This window comes from Marmota monax, unplaced genomic scaffold, assembly GCF_021218885.2.
Source record: "Marmota monax isolate L192 unplaced genomic scaffold, Marmota_monax_Labrador192_F-V1.1 WCK01_AAM20220418_F8-fsc00007, whole genome shotgun sequence".
NCBI lineage: Eukaryota > Metazoa > Chordata > Mammalia > Rodentia > Sciuridae > Marmota > Marmota monax.
The window spans coordinates 23908970-23928665 of record NW_026692781.1 but is presented as its reverse complement, the minus strand read 5'-3'; the positions used below and the strand labels follow the sequence as shown (position 1 = coordinate 23928665).

Sequence of the window (19696 nt, the reverse complement as noted above, 5' to 3'; positions counted from 1 at the left end):
TACTCACTTTCTTATAGTAAATTTCCAAGGGTTCTTTATGCATATTAGTAATGACTTTAAAATATCTTTCATCTATAACAATTCTTTCCTATGGGCTATTAATATTTTCCTCAGTCTATTATAAGTCTTTTGATTTAATAACATCATTTTCCATCTGAAAACAAACATCTAAATGTAATGAAGAGTCTTTTTTGAATAGTTTCTGAGAGTCCCACTTTGGTTTAAAAGTTCTCTCCAGTCCTTAGATTATTCACAAATTTTCCTGAATTTTGTTCTAACATTTTTTTAAAGCTAATCTGTTGATCTACGTGGAATTATTTATATAGAGGCCTAACTTTTTCTTGTAGATTGATAAACAATTATACAAAGAGATTTTTTTTAAAATAAGCATTTTTCCTCACTGAACTGAAATACCACCTTTGCGTGTGTTCACTATGCTCTGCTAATCTAGCTGTACAGTACTACTAGTCACATACTTCAGTGTCATTTACAGCAAGTCCTCCTCGCCTGCGCATGGAGACAGTGAACTTGGTAGCTGATTGGTTAAAGGCAATTCAACGCTCTAGAAAAACTGAATCCTGGCTTAAAGTTGTTTCACATCTCACTTATCTGTAAAATCTGAATGACAACATTTGTCACAAATAGCTGTGAAGGTTAGATGAAACCAGAGCACATAGAAAATTCCTGGACGTATTTCAAGCATTGAAACATTAGTCTTTGTAATTTTCTTAGCTATTCTCAGACATTTCTTCTTCAGTGTAAACTTTAAAATCACTTCACTGAATCATTCCTTCAACCCCAAACCCTCCAAAAGCAACTCCTGGTAGCCTAACCTAAATACACATACTCATTTCAAGACAAAATATTTATGATACTAAATCTTACACTCTAGAATTCAATTTAAGCTTTCTCAGACCTTGTTTTAAATTTTCACTATGACCCTAGTTTAATTCACACAAGACCTTTATCTTTCTTGTTACACTTATTCTTATGTTTTAAACTTTTCAAATTAATAGATACATAAAACATTAAAATTGTATGTATATATGGTGTGCCATGTGATGTTTCTATACTTGTATACATTGTGTAATGTTTAAGTCAAGTTAAACACATCTCTCTCCTCTATCATTTATCATTTACTTATGGTTTATTAAATTTTTAAAAATTATTTTTAACTGTACTTTTATTTAAATATAACATTTCCTATTTCTAGCCCTATATAATTATTACAAGTAAAGAGAAAACCAGGTTATCTTGAATATTCATTCTTTAAATTTTATCATTCTTTTCCCACTAGATACACAATTATATCATATTTACATTTAATATTCCATTTTCTTATCTTTATAATTCTGTCTAAACACTCTGATGATGATGATGGTGATGAATTCAACATTATCCCTAGAGTAAGGATAAAGAATGACTGAGTGATCCCACAAGACATAAGTGAAGGACACAAATTCCTTTACCCTCTGGATCTGCATTAGCACACAGATGATAGCATACCATCCCCATTAAAGGGACAAGCCTCTTGTTCCATTCTCCTTCAGGCAGCCTCACTACCCGTAATTTTGGTCAACAGGGTGAGAATCCCATCTGACCTTTGAGAAGCAAGATTGCCATCTCCAGGGGTACATTATACCTTGCTGTCCTCTTCCAAATAATCTTAAGACTCTAGTTTTATGTCTTCATGGCTACCAGGGACAAAAAAAAAAAAAAAAAAAACTAAGAAGAACTTAAAGCAGAGATCTTTACCAACATAAACATCAAATAATATGTTTTTTTCGATTTTCCTCTTAGAAGATGATTATGATAATTTGTTCATCCTCTCATTTGATCACTCAACAAGCATTTGTGAGGTTTATATAAGGTGATAGCTATTTGAAGATTGACCTTGAAGAAGACTGATTCCTCTTTTAAAAGATGTAGTAGAGTCTAGGGCTGGGGATGTGGCTCAAGCGGTAGCGCGCTCGCCTGGCATGTGTGCGGCCCGGGTTTGATCCTCAGCACCACATACAAACAACAATGTTGTGTCGGCTGAAAAAAAATAAAATAAAAAATAAATATTAAAATTCTCTCTCTCTCTTTAAAAAAAAAGATGTAGTAGAGTCTAGACAAGGAATCAGATAAAAATGCAGAGTCTAGATGGCAATCAGCAAGACAGAGAAAATGCAAATTCTATGTGATAAGTTTTATAACACATAAGTATTAAACACTGTGCTGGGGCTCGGATTTTATTCTCCTCTCAAGCTAACAAGTTAACTTTACGAGTGCTAGAAAAGGACAGGAGACTTCTGGATTAGAGAAGAGAGGCATTATTATTCATAGAAAAAGCCATAGTCAGAGGTTCATGTTTGTTTGTGTAAGTTCTTCACTATCCCCAACTCCTACAAAGGTGACACAGTGGGCCCATTCTGGATGTCTACACCATCAGTGATTTGCATCACAGGAGAGGAACAATGAACTTTAGGATTTCTTTCCTTTTACAACTAGTGAAGCAAGCCCATTCTTTGGATAGGAAGAGACATTACCTCATTCTTCAAGGTTACTTGGGGCAAATACAACCGAGAAATGGCCAGAGTAACGAATAGCTAGGGCCTTTTATTCTTCGCATACCTTATAAGACCATGCAAGGACACTTACTGGCCTTGGAAGATTGCCTTTACCAACAGCAAGTGGAATTGCCAGGGGTATTAAGACCAAAGTCATCTTAGCAAAAGTCATTTAGCCATTTTATAGTCAAACACATGATTATTTTCTATTGGTTTATTTGTGTAAGCACTGTAGCTACCTTGAGGTGCTACAAATAATCAAATAATGGTTACCATGAACAGATTTGTCATAGAAAATAATATGATAGCTAGGGAAAGTAAAATTAAATGCAGCTTGTGGCTCACAGGGTCTGTTAAACATAGAAAGAATCAATTTTTTTCTTTTTATTTGTTTTAATTAGTTACACCTGACAGTACAATGATCTTGACATATCATACATTTGAATCAGATGGGGTATAGTTTCTCATTTTTCTGAATGTACAGGTTGCAGAATCACGTTGGTCATGCAGTCACATATATACATACAGCAATAATAAAGTCTATTTTATTCTGCTGTCCTTCCTTTCCCCTCTTCCCCTCCCCTCCCCTCCCCTCCCCTCCCATCACTTCTCTCTACCCAATCTAATGTGACACACTTCTTTTTTTTCTTTTTCCTCACTTCGTCATGCATGTATTCTGTATAATAATGAGGGTCTCTTTCCATCTTCCGTGCAATTCCCCGTCTCCCACCCTTTCTCTCCCACCTCTCTTCCCTATCTAGAGGTAATCTTCTTCTCATGCTCTTCCTCCCTACCCCATTTTGAGTCACCCCTCCCTTATATCAGAGAAGACATTTGGCATTTGTTTTTTAGGGATTGGCTAACTTCACTTAGCATAATCTGCTCTAATGCATCCATTTCCCTGCAAATGCCATGATCTTGTTATTTTTTTAGTGCTAAGTAATATTCCATTGTGTGTACATGCCACATTTTTTTTATCCATTCATCTATTGAAGGGCATCTAGGTTGGTTCCACAGTCTAGCTATTGTGAATTGTGCTGCTATAAACATTGATGTGGCTGTGTCCCTGTAGTATGCTTTTTTAGGTCTTTTGGGTATAGTCTGAGAAGAGGAACAGCTGGGTCATATGGTGGTTCCATTCCCAGCTTTCCAAGGAATCTCCATACTGCTTTCCAAATTGGCTGCACCAATTTGCAGTCCCACCAGCAATGTATGAGTGTACCTTTTTCCCCCCATAGCCTCGCCAGCACTTGTTGTTTGACATCATAATAATGGCTGCCATTCTTACTGGAGTGAGATGGTATCTTAGAGTAGTTTTAATTTGCATTTCTCTGAATGCTAGAGATGGTGAGCATTTTTCGTGAATTTGTTGATAGATTGTATATCCTCTTCTGAGAAGTGTCTGTTCAGGTCCTTGGCCCATTTGTTGATTGGGTTATTTGTTTTTTTGTTATTTAACTTTTTGAGTTCTTTGTATACCCTAGAGATTAGAGCTCTATCTGATGTGTGAGGGGTAAAAATTTGTTCCCAGGATGTAGGCTCCCTATTCACCTCACATATTATTTCTCTTGCTGATGAAAAACTTTTTAGTTTGAATTCATCCCATTGTTGATTGTTGGTTTTAACTCTTGTGCTATAGGTGTCTTATGAAGGAATTTGGGGCCTGACCCCATGTGATGGAGATTAGGGCCAACTTTTTCTTCTATTAGACACAGAGTCTCTGGTTTGATTCCTAGATCCTTGATACATTTTGAGTTAACTTTTGTGCATGGTGAGAGAAAGAAATTCAATTTCATTTTGTTGAATATGGATTTCCAGTTTTCCCAGCATCATTTGTTGAAGATGCTATCCAGAAAGAATCAAATTTAAGAAGCCAGAATTGATTTGGAAAGTGAATGCTTAGTTTGAGGCATTCCTGTTTCTTGATTTCTTAGTTCCATAACTTTTCCCAAATGACACAACATCCGGGCTTTCTGATATGTGCCTCACAGTCTATTGTTGGGTTAGAAACAAAACCTATAACACCCTGCACATAATAGGTGCTCAGGCAGGTTCTGTAACTGGTGTGTTCAAACATAGAAGCTAATAGAGCTTGTTAGCATCACTGTATTCTCCTGTCATTTTGAATTAAGTAATTTATTTATCTCTTACTTACAATGCTGCAAATTCTCTGAGCATTGAATTTTAGTCATCAATGGTCTGATCAGGTTCAATTCTGTTCCCTTTGCCCTGGAGTGACAAATTTTCGAAGCCAGTGTTTATCTTTTACAAAAATCTTTGTATAAATTGAGTAAATAGAGAAATCTAATAAGAAAGATATGTGTATTTTAACCCTCCTGTTTATTTTTGATCACAAAAGTAGCACATGGTTAATTATTTAAAAGAAATTCTAACAATAAAAAAATTGAAGAAAAAGTGAAAATATCCATTCCCCAATCCCATTACTCAAAAACAATCACTGGTGAGAGTTTGTGAAGAAAGTGTAGTGTTAATGATTCTCTTCCAAAGATTATGTAAATTGTCTCAGTGAAATCGGTGTTATTATTTCTAATGAGCTTTTACAAGTTAATTTTTTTTCAAAGCAGCTTTCATTGTATTTGTGTGTATGTGCAGGTTAGTCCTCAAGAAATGCCAGGAAAGTCCCCACTGTCTAACATTTTAAAAATCCCCAAATACATTGTCTTACTTTTTCTGGAGTTTCTTTTATGTTCATATAAATATATTTCCTGGAACACAACTCAGTCTTACTCCAATGGCTTTATTATGAATTTTGATCATTTCTGTGAAGCTAATGGGAAGATTTTCTCTTCTGTTTTTTTTTGTTGATTGACCACGTACAGCTTTTAAATTCTTCTAACACCACCATGAGGCAACACAGAAAACTCCTCATATTTATAGAGTGCTTCCAAGTTGCAGGGCTCTTTCTCAATTGTCTGGCATGCTCCTCACCATTACTCAGTGATGAATGACAAGTATTATTATCCTGACGACTAATAGGCAACTAAAGAAATGAAGATTAAGAAGTCACTTACTTAAAATTGCACAGCTGGTAACTGAGCCACAAAACCAGGTCCCCCAACCTTGCACAGAGGGCTCTCCAGCTCCTTGCAAAGCAATAGTCTATGAAGGGGTAAGTCTTTACAGACAGAACATTGTACTTGGAATGCTCAGAATTTACAGAAGAATACTTGATGCCTTTAAGAAGTAATTTCTTACCAGGAGTGGTGGTGCATACCTGTCATCCCAGTGACTTGGGAGGCTGAGGCAGGAGGATTACAAGTTCAAGGCCAGCCTGGGAAACTTAGCAAAAGAGAAAGGGCTGCAGGTGAAGCTTAATGGTGGAGCCACCCCAGGGTTCAATCCCCAGTACTGGGGGGGGGGGGGAATGGTATAAAGTACTTTCTTTAAAAAAAAAAATCAGCTGATATACATACATATACCTGAAGCTAATTTTTAGCTAGTTTAAGATGTAAGTACTATTACTGGCATAAATGATCCAGCATTCAATAATGTATATCCACTGATAATCTTTGCCTCATTTCTCTTTTGTCAAGAAAACATTATTGTGTTGAGGGAATTTAAAGCTAACTTTACATAAGGGAGGCATGTAACTTTGAATTCATTCATTCGTGTGGAGGATAAGTAAAAACAGTAACTTTAGTAAGATAATTTTTAAAAGATTTTAGTTAAGTTTTTTTTTTCCCACTGAGCTACCTCCCCAGTACTTTTTTATATTTTACTTCATTTTGAGACAGGGTCTCACTAAGTGGCTGAGACTGCTCTTGAACCTGGGATTCTTCTGCCTCAGCCTCTTGAGTAGTAGGAATTACAGGTCTGCACCTGAGTTAATATTTATTTTTATTTGCTTATTTTTTGCAATCCTGGAAATTGAATCCATGGCCTTGAGCCTGTTAAACAAATGCTCTACCACTGAGCTACATCCCTAGCCCAAAGATTAATTGTTTAAAGCATTTTCCTGAAAAATTGAGCAGAAAGTAGGGTTTCCATGTACTTCCTTAGCCTTCCTCTCCCACCAGTTTCTCCTATATCTATATTAGTGTGGTGTGATTTTTTTTTAGAGTTGATGAATCAATATTATTATTAAGTGAAGTGTTTTGTTTACATTAGGGTTCACTCTTTGGTTTACACATTTCTATGGGTTTAACATGTATGATATCATGAATATTCTATAATAGTATCATACAAGATAGTTTTAATGCCCCACCAAGCTCCTGTGCTCCACATATTTGTCCCTCCTTTTCTCCTAACCCCTGGCAACCGCTGACATTTGAATTTTCTGAACAGTTTTGACTTTTTCTAAACATTGTATGTTTGAAATACATTATGATTTGAGATTGACTTCTTTTGCTTAGTAATGTGCGTTTAAGTCTCCTCCATGTCTCCATGGCTTGATAACTCACTTCTCTTTAGCACTGAATAATATTATACATTGTCTGGATATACAATAGTTCATCTATCCATTCCTCAACTGAAGGACATCTTGGCTGCTCCCCAAATTTCAACAGTCATGCATAAAGCTACTATAAATATTCATGTGCAGGTTTTTGTATGGAAATAAGTTTTCAGTTTTTTGGGGTAAATACCAAGGAGGGTTATTATTGGATCCTATGGTGGTAAGAGTATGTTTAGTTTTATAAGAAATTGTGAAGCTGATCTCCAGGATGTCTGCATCATTTTATATTCCCACCAGCAACAAATAAGAGACTGTGTGGCTTCATATCCTTATTGGCATTTCGTGGTGTTGATGTTTTGGATTTTGGTTATTCTAATAGATGTGTAGTATTATCTCATCGTTTCAATTTACATTTCCTTTTATAACACATGATTTGGAAAATCTTTTCAAATGTTTATTTGCCATCCTACATCTCCTGTGGCGAGGTGTCTGCTAAGGTGTTTGGCCCATTGCTTTTAAATTACTTCTAGTGCATTTTAGTTATATAGAGTAATAGGTTTCATTGTGGCATTTTTGTACATGCAAAAGCACACTTTGATCATATCCACCCCCGATTCCCCTTCTTCACCCTTATTTTACCTCACCCTCTTGTTCCTTCTCCTCCTCTCCAATAGTCTGTTTGCTGCTCTCCTGTCTTTATTTTTTCCCTTAAATTTCACATATGAGGGAAAATGTGAGATACTTGTTTTTCTATGTTGGCCTTATTTTGCTTAAATTTATGACCTCCAGTTCCATCCATTTTCCTGTGAATCACATGATTCATGTCTGATAATACTCCATCGTGAATATATATCCTACTTTCTTTATCCATTCATCTTGGATAGGCATCTAGGCTGATTCTATAACTTGGATATTGTGAACTATGTCACAAATAAACGTGGGTAGCCAGGTACCTCTATAGTGTGCTAACTTTAATTCCTACCAGTATATTCCAAGGAGTGGTATAGTTGGATCATATGGTATAGTTCTATTTTTAGTCTTCTGAGGAACCTCCATACTAATAATTTTCACAGTGGCCATACTAGTTGATATTCCTACCGTGTATAAGAGTTCCTCTTCTCCCAAATCCTCACAATCTTTTATGATTTTTTTGTATTCTTGATGATTGCCTTTTGGTCTGGGATGAGATGGAATCCCAGTGTAGTTTTGATTTGCATTCCCCTGATGGCTAAAGATGTTGAACTTTTTTTTTTCATATAATTATTAGCCATTTGTACTTCTTTTGAGAAGTGTCTGTTTAGTTAAATTGTGTTCAACCCATTTTTAAATTGAGTTTGTTTTCTTATTTTTGACTTATAAATTTATGTTTTGGACAAGAGTTCTTTATATTCTTACAAATATTTTCCCCAAGCCTATGACTTGCCTTTTCATTCTTTAACAATGTGTTGTAGAGCAGACAATTTCAATGTCAATGAAATTTCCCTAATCAGTTTTTCTCTCACAGTCTGTGCCTTTGGGTGTTGTATCTGACAGTCATTGTCAGCTATCCTGACCACATCTTCTTGGCCTCATCATATTAGTTCCATGGAATAGAATTCCAATTGCCAGCATCTTCACTTTATTTTTTTCTTCAGGACTGGTAGTATATGATAATAGCTGATGTAAAAATACTCCAGTTCCCAAAGTCCCTGGGCAGATAACTCAAAGTCCATGTTCCATAGATTTCATGGGGTTTCCAGCCCATCTTAGCAAATGGCTCGATAGCATACCCATGGCCTTCTCTTCCTGTCTTACTGGTCCACTCCTCTGTTTTTTGGAATAAATTCTCACTGAAACTACTTGCACTGGAATCCGTGTCTCAGGGTCAGTCTCTGGAGGAACTCAAACCAAGACAGTAGTAGGTATTTATCTCTTCAAAATCCTCCTTTGGTCACTATTGCCTTGCGCTTTGGGGGATCTTCTGAATCCAGCAGCGTCAAGATATAGCAGTCAGAAAGCAACATCTGATGAATTCCTTACAACGCAAAGGACGTTAGTTAAGTGTGGTGCAGACTCTCCCAATGTGTCTGCATTTTCAAGAGGATCACTTCAAGGGGAAAGCACTCAGGCTCTGTGCCACCCAAATGGAGATTATTTTGAGTAGACTTTCTCACATTTGTTACTTCTCTGATATTCTTTGGACCTTTTGAAGGAAAAAAGCAGACATACTAGTTGTTCTTTAATGATAAGTCAAATTTAGAAATTAGGTAGAAAGGAAATTGGAAGGAAAGACAAGGAATTTAGCATAAAGTAATATTGATTGTAGTATTATAGTCATCTTTTTTGCTAGCATTTTAACATCACTCAAATCAGAATGCATCCTATAATCAATAAGATTCTTAATTGCTTTTGCCATGTGGCAATGACAGTGAAATGGTTATTGCCTGTGATGTGAAATTGGGTCGTTGTTACTCATGTTGTTGTCACTGCAGTTGAATTAAATGCACTGTTGTTATAACACATGTTGAGTTTAATTGCTATTTAGAATGTCATCCAAATAGAACACTATGATTGAGGGTTGAAACAAATAGTCACCATGTTTACAGAATGGGATGTTAACAAATCAGCAGGGGACAAATTTGGTATCTGTTTAACAAATATTTGTCATTCAATGAATGATCTTAAATTTCATATTTTCTTGGAAAGCAACAATAAAGTGCTTTACAGGATGGAAAAAAAAATTGACCCACAAGTAGATGAAGTCATATTTTATGACTGAAATGGATGCCCAAAGTAAGAGTGGCAACAGAAATTGCCAAGTCCTTATAATAGTTAAAGAAATCAGCACAATAAAAACCTAGAGTACGTGAATCATGCATTGCTCAACATTATCATTAAGATGTACAACATTAATTCATCTGAAACATCCTGCTGAATGAACAAAATGTTCTGAACTTTCAGCATAACAACACTGGGGAAAAATGAAAGTATGTGCTCAGTCCAGCAAGTAATGCAGACAGGTGGGAGGTCATTTTGCCTTGGAAGACCTAAAGCTACCATGTCAATGCAGAAAGGTCTTTAGGGGATGAGAGTGTGAGTTTGGGTTACGAAGCAGTGTACCCCTGTGGCTGTATGTCTGACTGCTGACTACTGGAGTTGCTACTATATTTAATTTTAAAATTTAAAACAATATCTAAGAACAAGACCTTCTTCAAAGGTGTTAAGAGTGAGCCATTATAGCATGTGGATGGTGGCTGAGCTGATGGAAGACTGATTAGAAGTCTTCTGGAACTGACATCTGGGGACCCTACTATATTATTGTAGGGGACAGATGAGGCAGGGCACTGAAGATAGCAGGAAATAGTTTTATTTGGCTGCAGTCAGGTTCAGAGGGTACAGCTTGCGCTGTAATCAATTAATCCCCTGAACCTCAAGTTCAGAAGTAGTTTCAGAAACTTTATACCCAGCATGTAAGGGGAGGGGCTCAGAAGTTCACAGTTTGCAGAAGTTCACATGAAAGCAGCTGCTCTTTCACTGTTCTGAGCAAGTTAACCCTTAAAGGACAATGCCTGAGAAGGGGACAGCTTCTTCTCCCCTTTCTTCCAACCCCTGCCAGCTGTTATCATGGAACCCAATTGGTAACTTCTCTTATCTTAGACATGTAAACATCTCTGTGAAGCTCAGCTCAAGGCCAGAGGCCTTGTTAAAGGATCTGTTTGCATTTGCAAACACACTTTTACAAACTACTATCCTGGAAAAATGTTTGTGAAAAACTAGGAAAACAGGTGTTCAGCACCTGGAGTGCTGATTTTTTTCAGGCCAGTGGCTAAGTGATAGAGCAACAGGAAAATAGGAAGTTTACCTACATTGAACTCTTTTGTAGAGACTCTTCTGCTCATAGTCCTAAAAATCAATTATGGTGAAGATTTCTGGAGAAGCTTAATTAAGATTTTCTGTGGAGGAGGGGGTGGTGCCACTACAATATATTCAAGTTCTCAATGATTTCATGGACATCTATCTGAAAGTTAAGTAATGATCTCACGTAAAAGTAAAGTGGTATGACTGCTGAACACAACACTATTACTAGACCACAACCTTCAAGGTTTCAGTCAACAAACCATTTAAGAACCATTTGCAGAAGGAATGTGAGTCCTGGTTCTTACCTGGAACCTTCTATTGAGAACTGCTGGTAAGATCAAGAAAGTAGCAGCATCACAACTTACAGAATGGGAACAATTGTTGGACATACTCTAAAGAAATAATGTGTCACTGACATTCACGGTGGCCTGCAAAACAGTATTTTGTGAAAAAAATATGGAAGCCTGAATTTAAAAGAGATTTAGAAAAATTGAACTCTAAGAAGTCTTAGGAATATATTAACTTACTTATTTTATGTATATTTGCCCTTTAATATATGTACAATACTGACATATGATTAAATATCTATACCCATTTTGAAATAAATAAAAGTTCTCTCAGTAAGGAAAAACACTGTATATGTCTTAGTTCATATTTTGCTTCAAGGTAAAATGTATTATTAGTGATAAAAGTCAGTTCAAACATTTTATTCTTCCATAATACATAACTAAATGTGTCTGACAGAGGCACAAAGAGAAAAATTCACAAAGGAGCTTTAAACATAATCCTTTCATTAATTGATCAAATTGATCAGGCAAAAACAAATCAATAAGAATGTAGAAATTTAAACAAAACCATTAACAAATTTGATTCAATGCAACTGTATAAAATATTCATACCTAACAGCAGCTGAATCCACATTCTTTACAAGTTAACATAAAACTTTTATAAAATATCCATGTGCTCGGCCACAAAGCAAGTCTCAACAAATATAAAGTGATTGAAGTCATTCAGAATCTGTATTGTGATCAACCCGTTATTCCATACAATTAACATGCAGTAAAAAAAAAATTTAAATTATGCTAGAAATCAGCTTTTATTAAAAAGTGGAATATCCATGTTTGTAAATTAACATTTCTAAATAAGTCTTAGAATAGAGGTGAAATCCTGATGAAAACTAAATGATTGAAAAGGAGGAAAATTTTATCAATATTTGCACAAGGTATAATTTGTGTATTCAGAAAATTCAAAAGAATCTACAGATAAAATTTTAAAAATGGCAAAAATTTGAGATACATCGTTAGAATAAGAGTTTAGCAAGTTTGCTGAATTAAAAATAAATATACAAAAATCATTTATACATATATATTATATATATGCAGCAAACAATTAGAAAAGATATTATTTATTTCAGTGTTGGAAAAACCCCACTCCATAGAAATAACCTTAACAAAAGATATTTAAGAGCTCTATGTGAAAAAAATTACGATGTTTAATAGAGATACTGAAGAATGTATAAGTAATTGGATTAGAACACAATTATAAACATGCCAAGTCTCTCTCCACATTTGTCTAAAGACTTAATACTGAATTCTCAACATGGATGTGTGTGTGTGGAAGGGGGGTGTAGCTTAACAAGCTGATTCTAAAATGAATATGGAAATGCAAATAAAACCTATTTTACTTGATTGACATCAGAACTTATTACAAAAGTACAATCATAAAGATAATCTGTTGATAAAGCACAGATAGAACGCTGAGATGGAAAAGAGTCCAGAAAAAAAACTCACCCATGTACAGACACTTGGTTTTTGACCAAGGCACAGCAAGCAGTGAGGAAAGAAGAGAATGTTCACTAAATGTTGGTGGAACTATGTATCTACATGAAAGAAAAAAAAAAGTGAAGGAACTTCTCATTACTAACAAGCTCCAAGTGAATTACAATTAATGACAAAATCACGAAGACTTAGATATCATAGGAAAAAAATCTCCATGACTGCAGCTTAGGGAAAGATTCCTTGAACACATCATGAAAAAACACTACGATAAAGAAGAGATGACTACATTGACTTCACTATAATTAAAATTTCTGTTCAGGCAAGAAGAGAGTGTAGAACTAGACACAGAGTGGAAGACAGCTGCAGAACAGATGCCTGAGAGACCCACACACAACCGAAAGGGGCAGTTTCTCTTTCTCCAGCTTCCTTTTTCTTCCTTTTTCCCACCAGCCCACACCTTGGGGTTTGTTTTCTTGCTGTTTGAAGGTCCATGTACTTAGTAACTACTCAAAGGTGAACATGAGTACATCTCTGGTATTTAGAAAAGGAAGAGCACTCATTTGATATTGTGTCCACAGTGATCAATTTTTCATAAAGTGTTTTGTCAGATATGTTTAAGTGAGGCACTAAGAAAATGCAATTAAAAAATGAAAAAGACATCCTAGATAAAAACAATGTTGATTCCTGGCTCTTAACAAAGGAAAAAAAAAATGAGTCATTTAATCTCTCAAGATCTGGGGGAAACTGAATCTGAAAAGGAAGGTAAAAGAAGTTTAAGTAAGAGAGGAAAATAGAAAAGTGTACAACAAAGCTGAGAATGTTGAAAGATAGTATCTGAATGATCAAGGAAATACTCCACAGCAGTGAGAAAAATAAAGACCAATACTGGTAATTCTTGAGGTGGTAGAGAACTCCCCATCTTAGGATGAGTTCTCAAGTTCCAAATGACCCTAGGAAAAGCCCTTTCTTTTTAATGATGCCATTTTTTTTTAAGTAAATTGAAATCAAAATGAGAAAACACAGTTTTTCTTAGGAAATTAAAATCAATAGATGGGAAAATTAACAACAGGAATAAATTCTAATAGAGAATCTGAAATTGCCAACATCAACAATCAGAGACATAGAATCTGGGCTTAATAAATAGGATCATTTTCATTTCTTTAACTTCTGAGTTTCAGTCAATTCATTTTCGTTGTTTTCTTTTGAAGATTTCTGGTTTATAGAGAAAAAAAAGTTTTAAAAACTGCAGAATATTGAAGAGCAGGAATCCAGAGAGTTGGTATTTACCCTCACTTTACAAATAGAAGTGTTAATTAACATGCATCATCTGATAAAATTGTGTCAGCAGTCACAACCATAAAAATGTGTATTTAACTACTAAACTCATTTTTTCCCATAGAGATACCCTTTGGTTTGCCAGTCTGCATAATCTACTTTTTATTAATTGTTAATTTTCCACTTTGTGGATTGTTATTTTATTTTTCCTGCTATTGACCTTTGTCCATGTCGTGGGTTTAGTACCACCTTCAGAGAGGAGGGTAGAGGGAAACTAAATTAGTGCATTTGTCTGCTATGCCTTCTGCTAATCTTGCCTTGGAAAAAGTTGAGTAAAGAAGTTTAACATGACTAAAATAATAGTGTTATTCCAATTAGTTCTGTAAATTAAGGCTAGAAAACTCAGAGGAGGCCTTGTTTGTAAGATAAATGAGTGCTAGGCTCACTCATTGGGGGCACTATGGCAATTGTGGGTGGTACATAATGCCCCTGAAGGGATCCAAGTATTTTAATTTACAACATGTACCTGATGGCCAAATTAGGCCCACGGGTTGCCAGTTAACAATATCTGCACCATTAACCTTGGCAATAAAGGATGTGGTAGCTTAGATGTCATACAAATGTTGTTGCTGAAATGTGACTACAGTTTCACTTGAGTATCCTAATATAGTTATGAGCTAGTCAATATGAACACCACCAAATAAGGACAAAAATTAATGTTTTAAGCATGAAGCACAGAATTAACAAGTGCATGGCTAGGCCCACCCTTGTTCATGATAATTCACAGGGAAGTAACTCCTGTATTTAAAATATGCCCTACACCCAGAATAAACTGACCCTTTGGAGTGTGTTTAGGATCTATCCTAAAGAGGTGGTTAAGAACAATGATTAATCAATAAAAGTGATTTTTTGCAGGCAAAGAGATCAATATACTCTTGTTAAGAGTCTACCTTTGCAATGAGTTCCTATAACTTTGTAATGGAATAGATTACTGGAACAAATCCCAATTAATTTCACATGCTTATTGGGAGATTATTGTTTATTTTCAAGCAGGGACATCTCCTTATTGTGCAATATACTTAAGCTCTTGTGCTGTTTTTGCTCACTCTTTTTCAGGGAAAATTTCATGGAAATCCAATGCATGTAGCTGTGGTTATTTCAAACTGTTTAAGGGAAGAGAGGAGAATATTGGCTGCAGCCAACATGCCTGTCCAGGTAATATTTTCTGAACTTGTGATCCCGCTATCACCTTGAACTCAATTTCTGTGCAACGGAAGTTTTTAACTTCTAAACCAGCTTCTTCCACCTGTGAGTGGTGCCGACCTTTTTTTCCATCATTTGCAATCGCAGTCTTTAGTAATTCCTTTGCTCTCCGCCATGTTGAGATAATTACCAAGTCTCTCCAGAGTTTCTTTCTAGAATCTTCCCTAGACATTCTTTTCTGCTTCCACTAGCCACACTCTGCTAGCAATCTAGGAATATAGTAACCACCTGAATTCCTAATTAACAGTTTGGACTCTGCTTCCACAGCTACATCTATCTTTGCAGACTGATCTTGACTAAAACCCTCCTGTACTTTGCTGTTCCCTACCTCATATATCTAAACTTGTTCACCAGCAGAAATTTTGTCCCAAAGAAATGCCATAAATATACTTGCTTGTTGATTGTTTGAATGTACTTTGCCCCCAATGTATTATTTAGGTTATATTTTATCCCTCTATCTGAATGACCTCAGAGCCCCCATCAAAGAAGAAGGATAAATGAAGCCTTTAAGAAATACTTTTTCAGTTAATTATTAGAAAAAGGAGAGAAAATATAAATAATCAATTTTCCAAATGACATTCTTCACGATTTAATAAATCATAGCACTACATTTATTTTTGAAGGTCTAATAAACATATCTTTTTAACTATTAACCATTCTCAGGCTTAGTTATTGTCAAGTTATAGCTTTAGTAGAAGATATGAAAGATAGTGCCATTTTCGTTTAATTTAAACATTGTATTAAGTTTCTAAAGTGCATTCAGTTTGATTGAATGTCTTTTGATTAAAAATTAAGAAGCCATCATGACTACTTGATGTTCTCATATACATTCTTGGCAGTCCTTTTTGTATCCCTTTAATCTCTAGTCGTGTATGTGTGTGTGTGTGTGTGTGTGTGTGTGTGTGTGTGTGAGTTGTTCATCTCAATGACAAATATCAAATTTGAGTGAATGCTCATATATGTCACTCTGAAAATAATCTGCCAGTACCATATACTACCATGAAAGAAGCACTAGTTTTTAAATTTCAGCTAAGTAGACAAGTAATAGAGACCAAAATGAGAGAAAGAGAATTTTATAAAGTCTTTACCTAGCTGAAGAATGTGGTGTAGGTGAAAAGCACCTGACCAAGAGTCAAGGACATGGGTTGCACTTGAGGTCCCTCCACTGATTTGCTGTGGGTTTGGGTATGGCGTCATCAACCTAACCATTGTTTCTCACTGGACTGGGAAGTGAAGGGCCTGCCTGCATGTTTCACTCTCCCTTCTAGCTGCCTATAGAGCTTTCCATCTGAGGAACATACTCAGTGTCAGATCTAGAGTGGCTAAGAAGTGGTGCTTGGAGAAGCTGCTTGATCTTTGTGCTTAACCAGATTCATATTTTTACATTTTCTTTAGTAAACCCCTTTTGTTCTAAATCCCATAACAGCAGGCTGGACATCCTCAGTTGTGAATTTAAGTCCAACTTAATGAAATTTCTCTATACTGATTTTAAATTACATGTATTGGTTTTGTAAAATCTAAGGAATGAAGATCTGCTCTAGAAAATTAGGAAACATTTTAAAAATCATACAATCAACTGCAATTTCAGTATTCAGAGGTAATACACTGATAACATTTTGGTGTGTGTCTTCTTCCAATCATAGGTACTTGAGTCTACATATCTTTGCATATATTCATACATTTGTGAATAAAAACATATATAATACCTATATACAAACATAAGCAATTGAGATCATATTCATGTTTTATAATCTGCTCAGTTCCTTAAAATTTAATGCTGTTTGTCATTAAATATATTTTTATAGCATGATTTTTGTTGTTATTATGCTGGGAATTGAACCTGGACCCTCTGTGTGCTAAGCACAGTGCCCCTGAGCATAGTTTTTAGTGGCTAGGTAATATTCTGTATCAAACTGACCCAAAGTATATAGTATATATATGGCATTTATTATAAATCAACTTTATCAACATGAGTGAAATTCCAAGATTTTCTCTTTCCAGGGACCTCTGGAGAAATCCTTACAAAGTTCTTCAGTTTCAGAAAGACAGAGGAATGTGGAGCACAAAGTGTCTGCCATTAAAAACAGTGTGCAGGTGAGTGAGACCTTTTGAGACGTCTAGAAAGGGCAGCCTCTCTTCTCCCACAGTTAGCTGTGCACCTTCCTCCCGAAGGCCCAAAGTTAGTATATACAGTGCACAAAGGAGAGTTTATTAATATGATAAATATTCCTTACATACTCTGTTTATATAGAGAGGATTTCTTTGTGGGAAGCCCTTTAATTTCTCTGATAAAGAGCTATCAGATTATCTAGTTTCTTCTTGAATAAACTTGAGTAATTTGTGCTTTTCAAGAAATATCTCCATTTCACCTAAATTGTCTTTATTGGCATAAAGTTGTTCATAAGATTCCTTATTATTCTTTGAATATATGTAGAATCTATAATGCTGTCACACCTTGGTATGATACTGACAAATTGTATTTTCTTTTATTCCCCAAATCAGTCTTGTCAGAGATTTATTAATTTCATTAATCTAGAAAAAAAAATCTTAAATAGGACTAACTTTCCACTATTTTGGATATAAAATAAAATGCTAATTTTCCTTTCTAAAACATAGCATCCATTTCTTTTTATTTCAAAAATTAGAATTCCATAAAATTAAATAAACTATAAATAAAAAAGATAAACTGGCCCATGCATATATTGTCTGATAGTAAGCCTAGGGGTCAAGTGACAGTATTTCTAAGCATTTACTTTTAGACTTCTGATTTAGTGATTCTCCATAATTAAAGCAGGCCTGCAAAAGCTTCTCTTACACTATAACAGGAAGGAATCAGTTTCTCAAAATAGACCTGAGGCAAAAGGCCTTTGCACATTATAAAACCAAGGTATCTACTGGTTCTACAAGTGATTAAAGGCAGAGAGTGATTATTTTATTATAGTAAGAATACTTAAGCACATTAATCAAGTACTTAGACAGGTTTTGCATAGAACACAATTTCCTTTGTTTTTTTTTTAATCCACCCTGGAAATCGAACCCAGGGCCTTGAGCATGCTAGGCAAGTGCTCTACCACGGAATTACATCCTCAGCCCCTCAAACTCTTTTTAATTCCTGAGAAGCATGGTACAACAGAGGCCTACCCTTTGGAGCCCTAACCAGATCATTTCCCCAGGTCCATGCATCATCCCCAGCTGCTGTGAGTGTTCCCTGCTAAGGGCTTCTCTGGAATTGCCTTTACAGAGTTCTGGGCCACCTTGAGAAATGACTAAGTGACAAGGGAGGAAAGGCCAGGACCCCTTGCCTCATATTGGAATATGGTGCAGATCATGCTCCTGGTTTTCTTATGGGAAAAAACCAAACCAGACTGCAGTGAAAACCATGTACTTTCTTAGCTCCTTGCCCCTCCCTGTCCCTCTCCTGCATGTCCATTCTCCTAGCACTCCCTCCATAAATCCCAGGTACCTTATCCTGATCCCAGAAAGACTTGCCTGACATAGAGGCAAAGCAGTACTTTCCCATCAATGCACTTGCCCCACTTAGTCCAGAAACTCCATCTCTCTGTGGAATGTTTTGGTACATGATACTCCTATAAGGCTTCTCAGACATCAAGAGAGCTTTTGCAGGTTATTGCTAGCAGTTTTCAGGTTTCACAATCACCGATGACAATATCTGAAAGCCTTTTAATTACCTCAGCATTGACTTTTTGGAGTTATAGTTTAATATACTTTTCATTCCTTTTGATATGCTTTGCATTAGAAGATTCTGAAAGATATTGCCTTCTTTTAGCTTTTAATTAATTTTGAGTTCAAAACATGGAGCTGTCATATACCTCTGCTTTAAAGCTATCCTATTTTATTTTGTTACGTTTTCCCAGTATGTGGGTTCCCTGACTTTTAGTAACCTACAGCCTTCCAAAGTTTGTTGCTCCTTCCAAAATTTAACACTAAAATTAAAAGCCGAGAGTGGTATTGAAATGTAGTGAAAAGAAATAGTGAAGACTTTGAAGTTAGACTAGACTGGATTTGAATTCTAGCTTGAGTCTTTATTACTATGATTTTTGTGCCTGGACAGCCTCCTAGGAAAGTGGAAATAAGTTACTTTGCCTGTGGCTGAAAGAAGGATGTATATAAGGTTGAGGCATAGCCAAGTTGACTCCAAAAGTCTTAGCTATTATTGTTATGTAGACAATATACTGTGTAGTCAATAACTCTGACTTTGTTTCTTTTCTAAGATTTAGAATTGTCAAGAACATCACTTTAGAGTGAGATAACAAGCAGGGAGAAGAGTGATCATGGCTAAAGCTTATAGATCGTTTGTTTGGAACATGGCACTATTATGAGCAGTTTAACTCATGTGATCTTATTACTCATTTTACTCATGTGATCGTAATTATCATGAGGGTAGTTATTGTTATTCACCTTCCTCCCTCCCCTAGTCTGCCCCACCCCATTTTACAGATGAAGAAAGTGAAGTGCAAAAACATTTGCTCGAAGTTCTTACAAGTTAATAAATCATGGAGTTGCAACTCAAATTCAGACTCTGACCCCAAATTTGATACTTTTATTTTATTTTATTT

General features: G+C 35.7%; 1 protein-coding gene across 2 annotated transcripts in view; it reads left to right on the top strand.

Moving 5' to 3' along the window:
- Positions 1 to 19696, top strand: part of Stat4 (signal transducer and activator of transcription 4) — a 104403-nt gene that overhangs the window by 38158 nt on the left and 46549 nt on the right. For both annotated transcript variants that reach the window (XM_058580334.1, XM_046447526.1), the window contains exons 4-5: positions 14973 to 15071; positions 17121 to 17213. In XM_058580334.1, coding sequence (XP_058436317.1) covers positions 14973 to 15071; positions 17121 to 17213 — 192 coding nt within the window. The remainder of the gene's footprint in view (positions 1 to 14972; positions 15072 to 17120; positions 17214 to 19696) is intronic.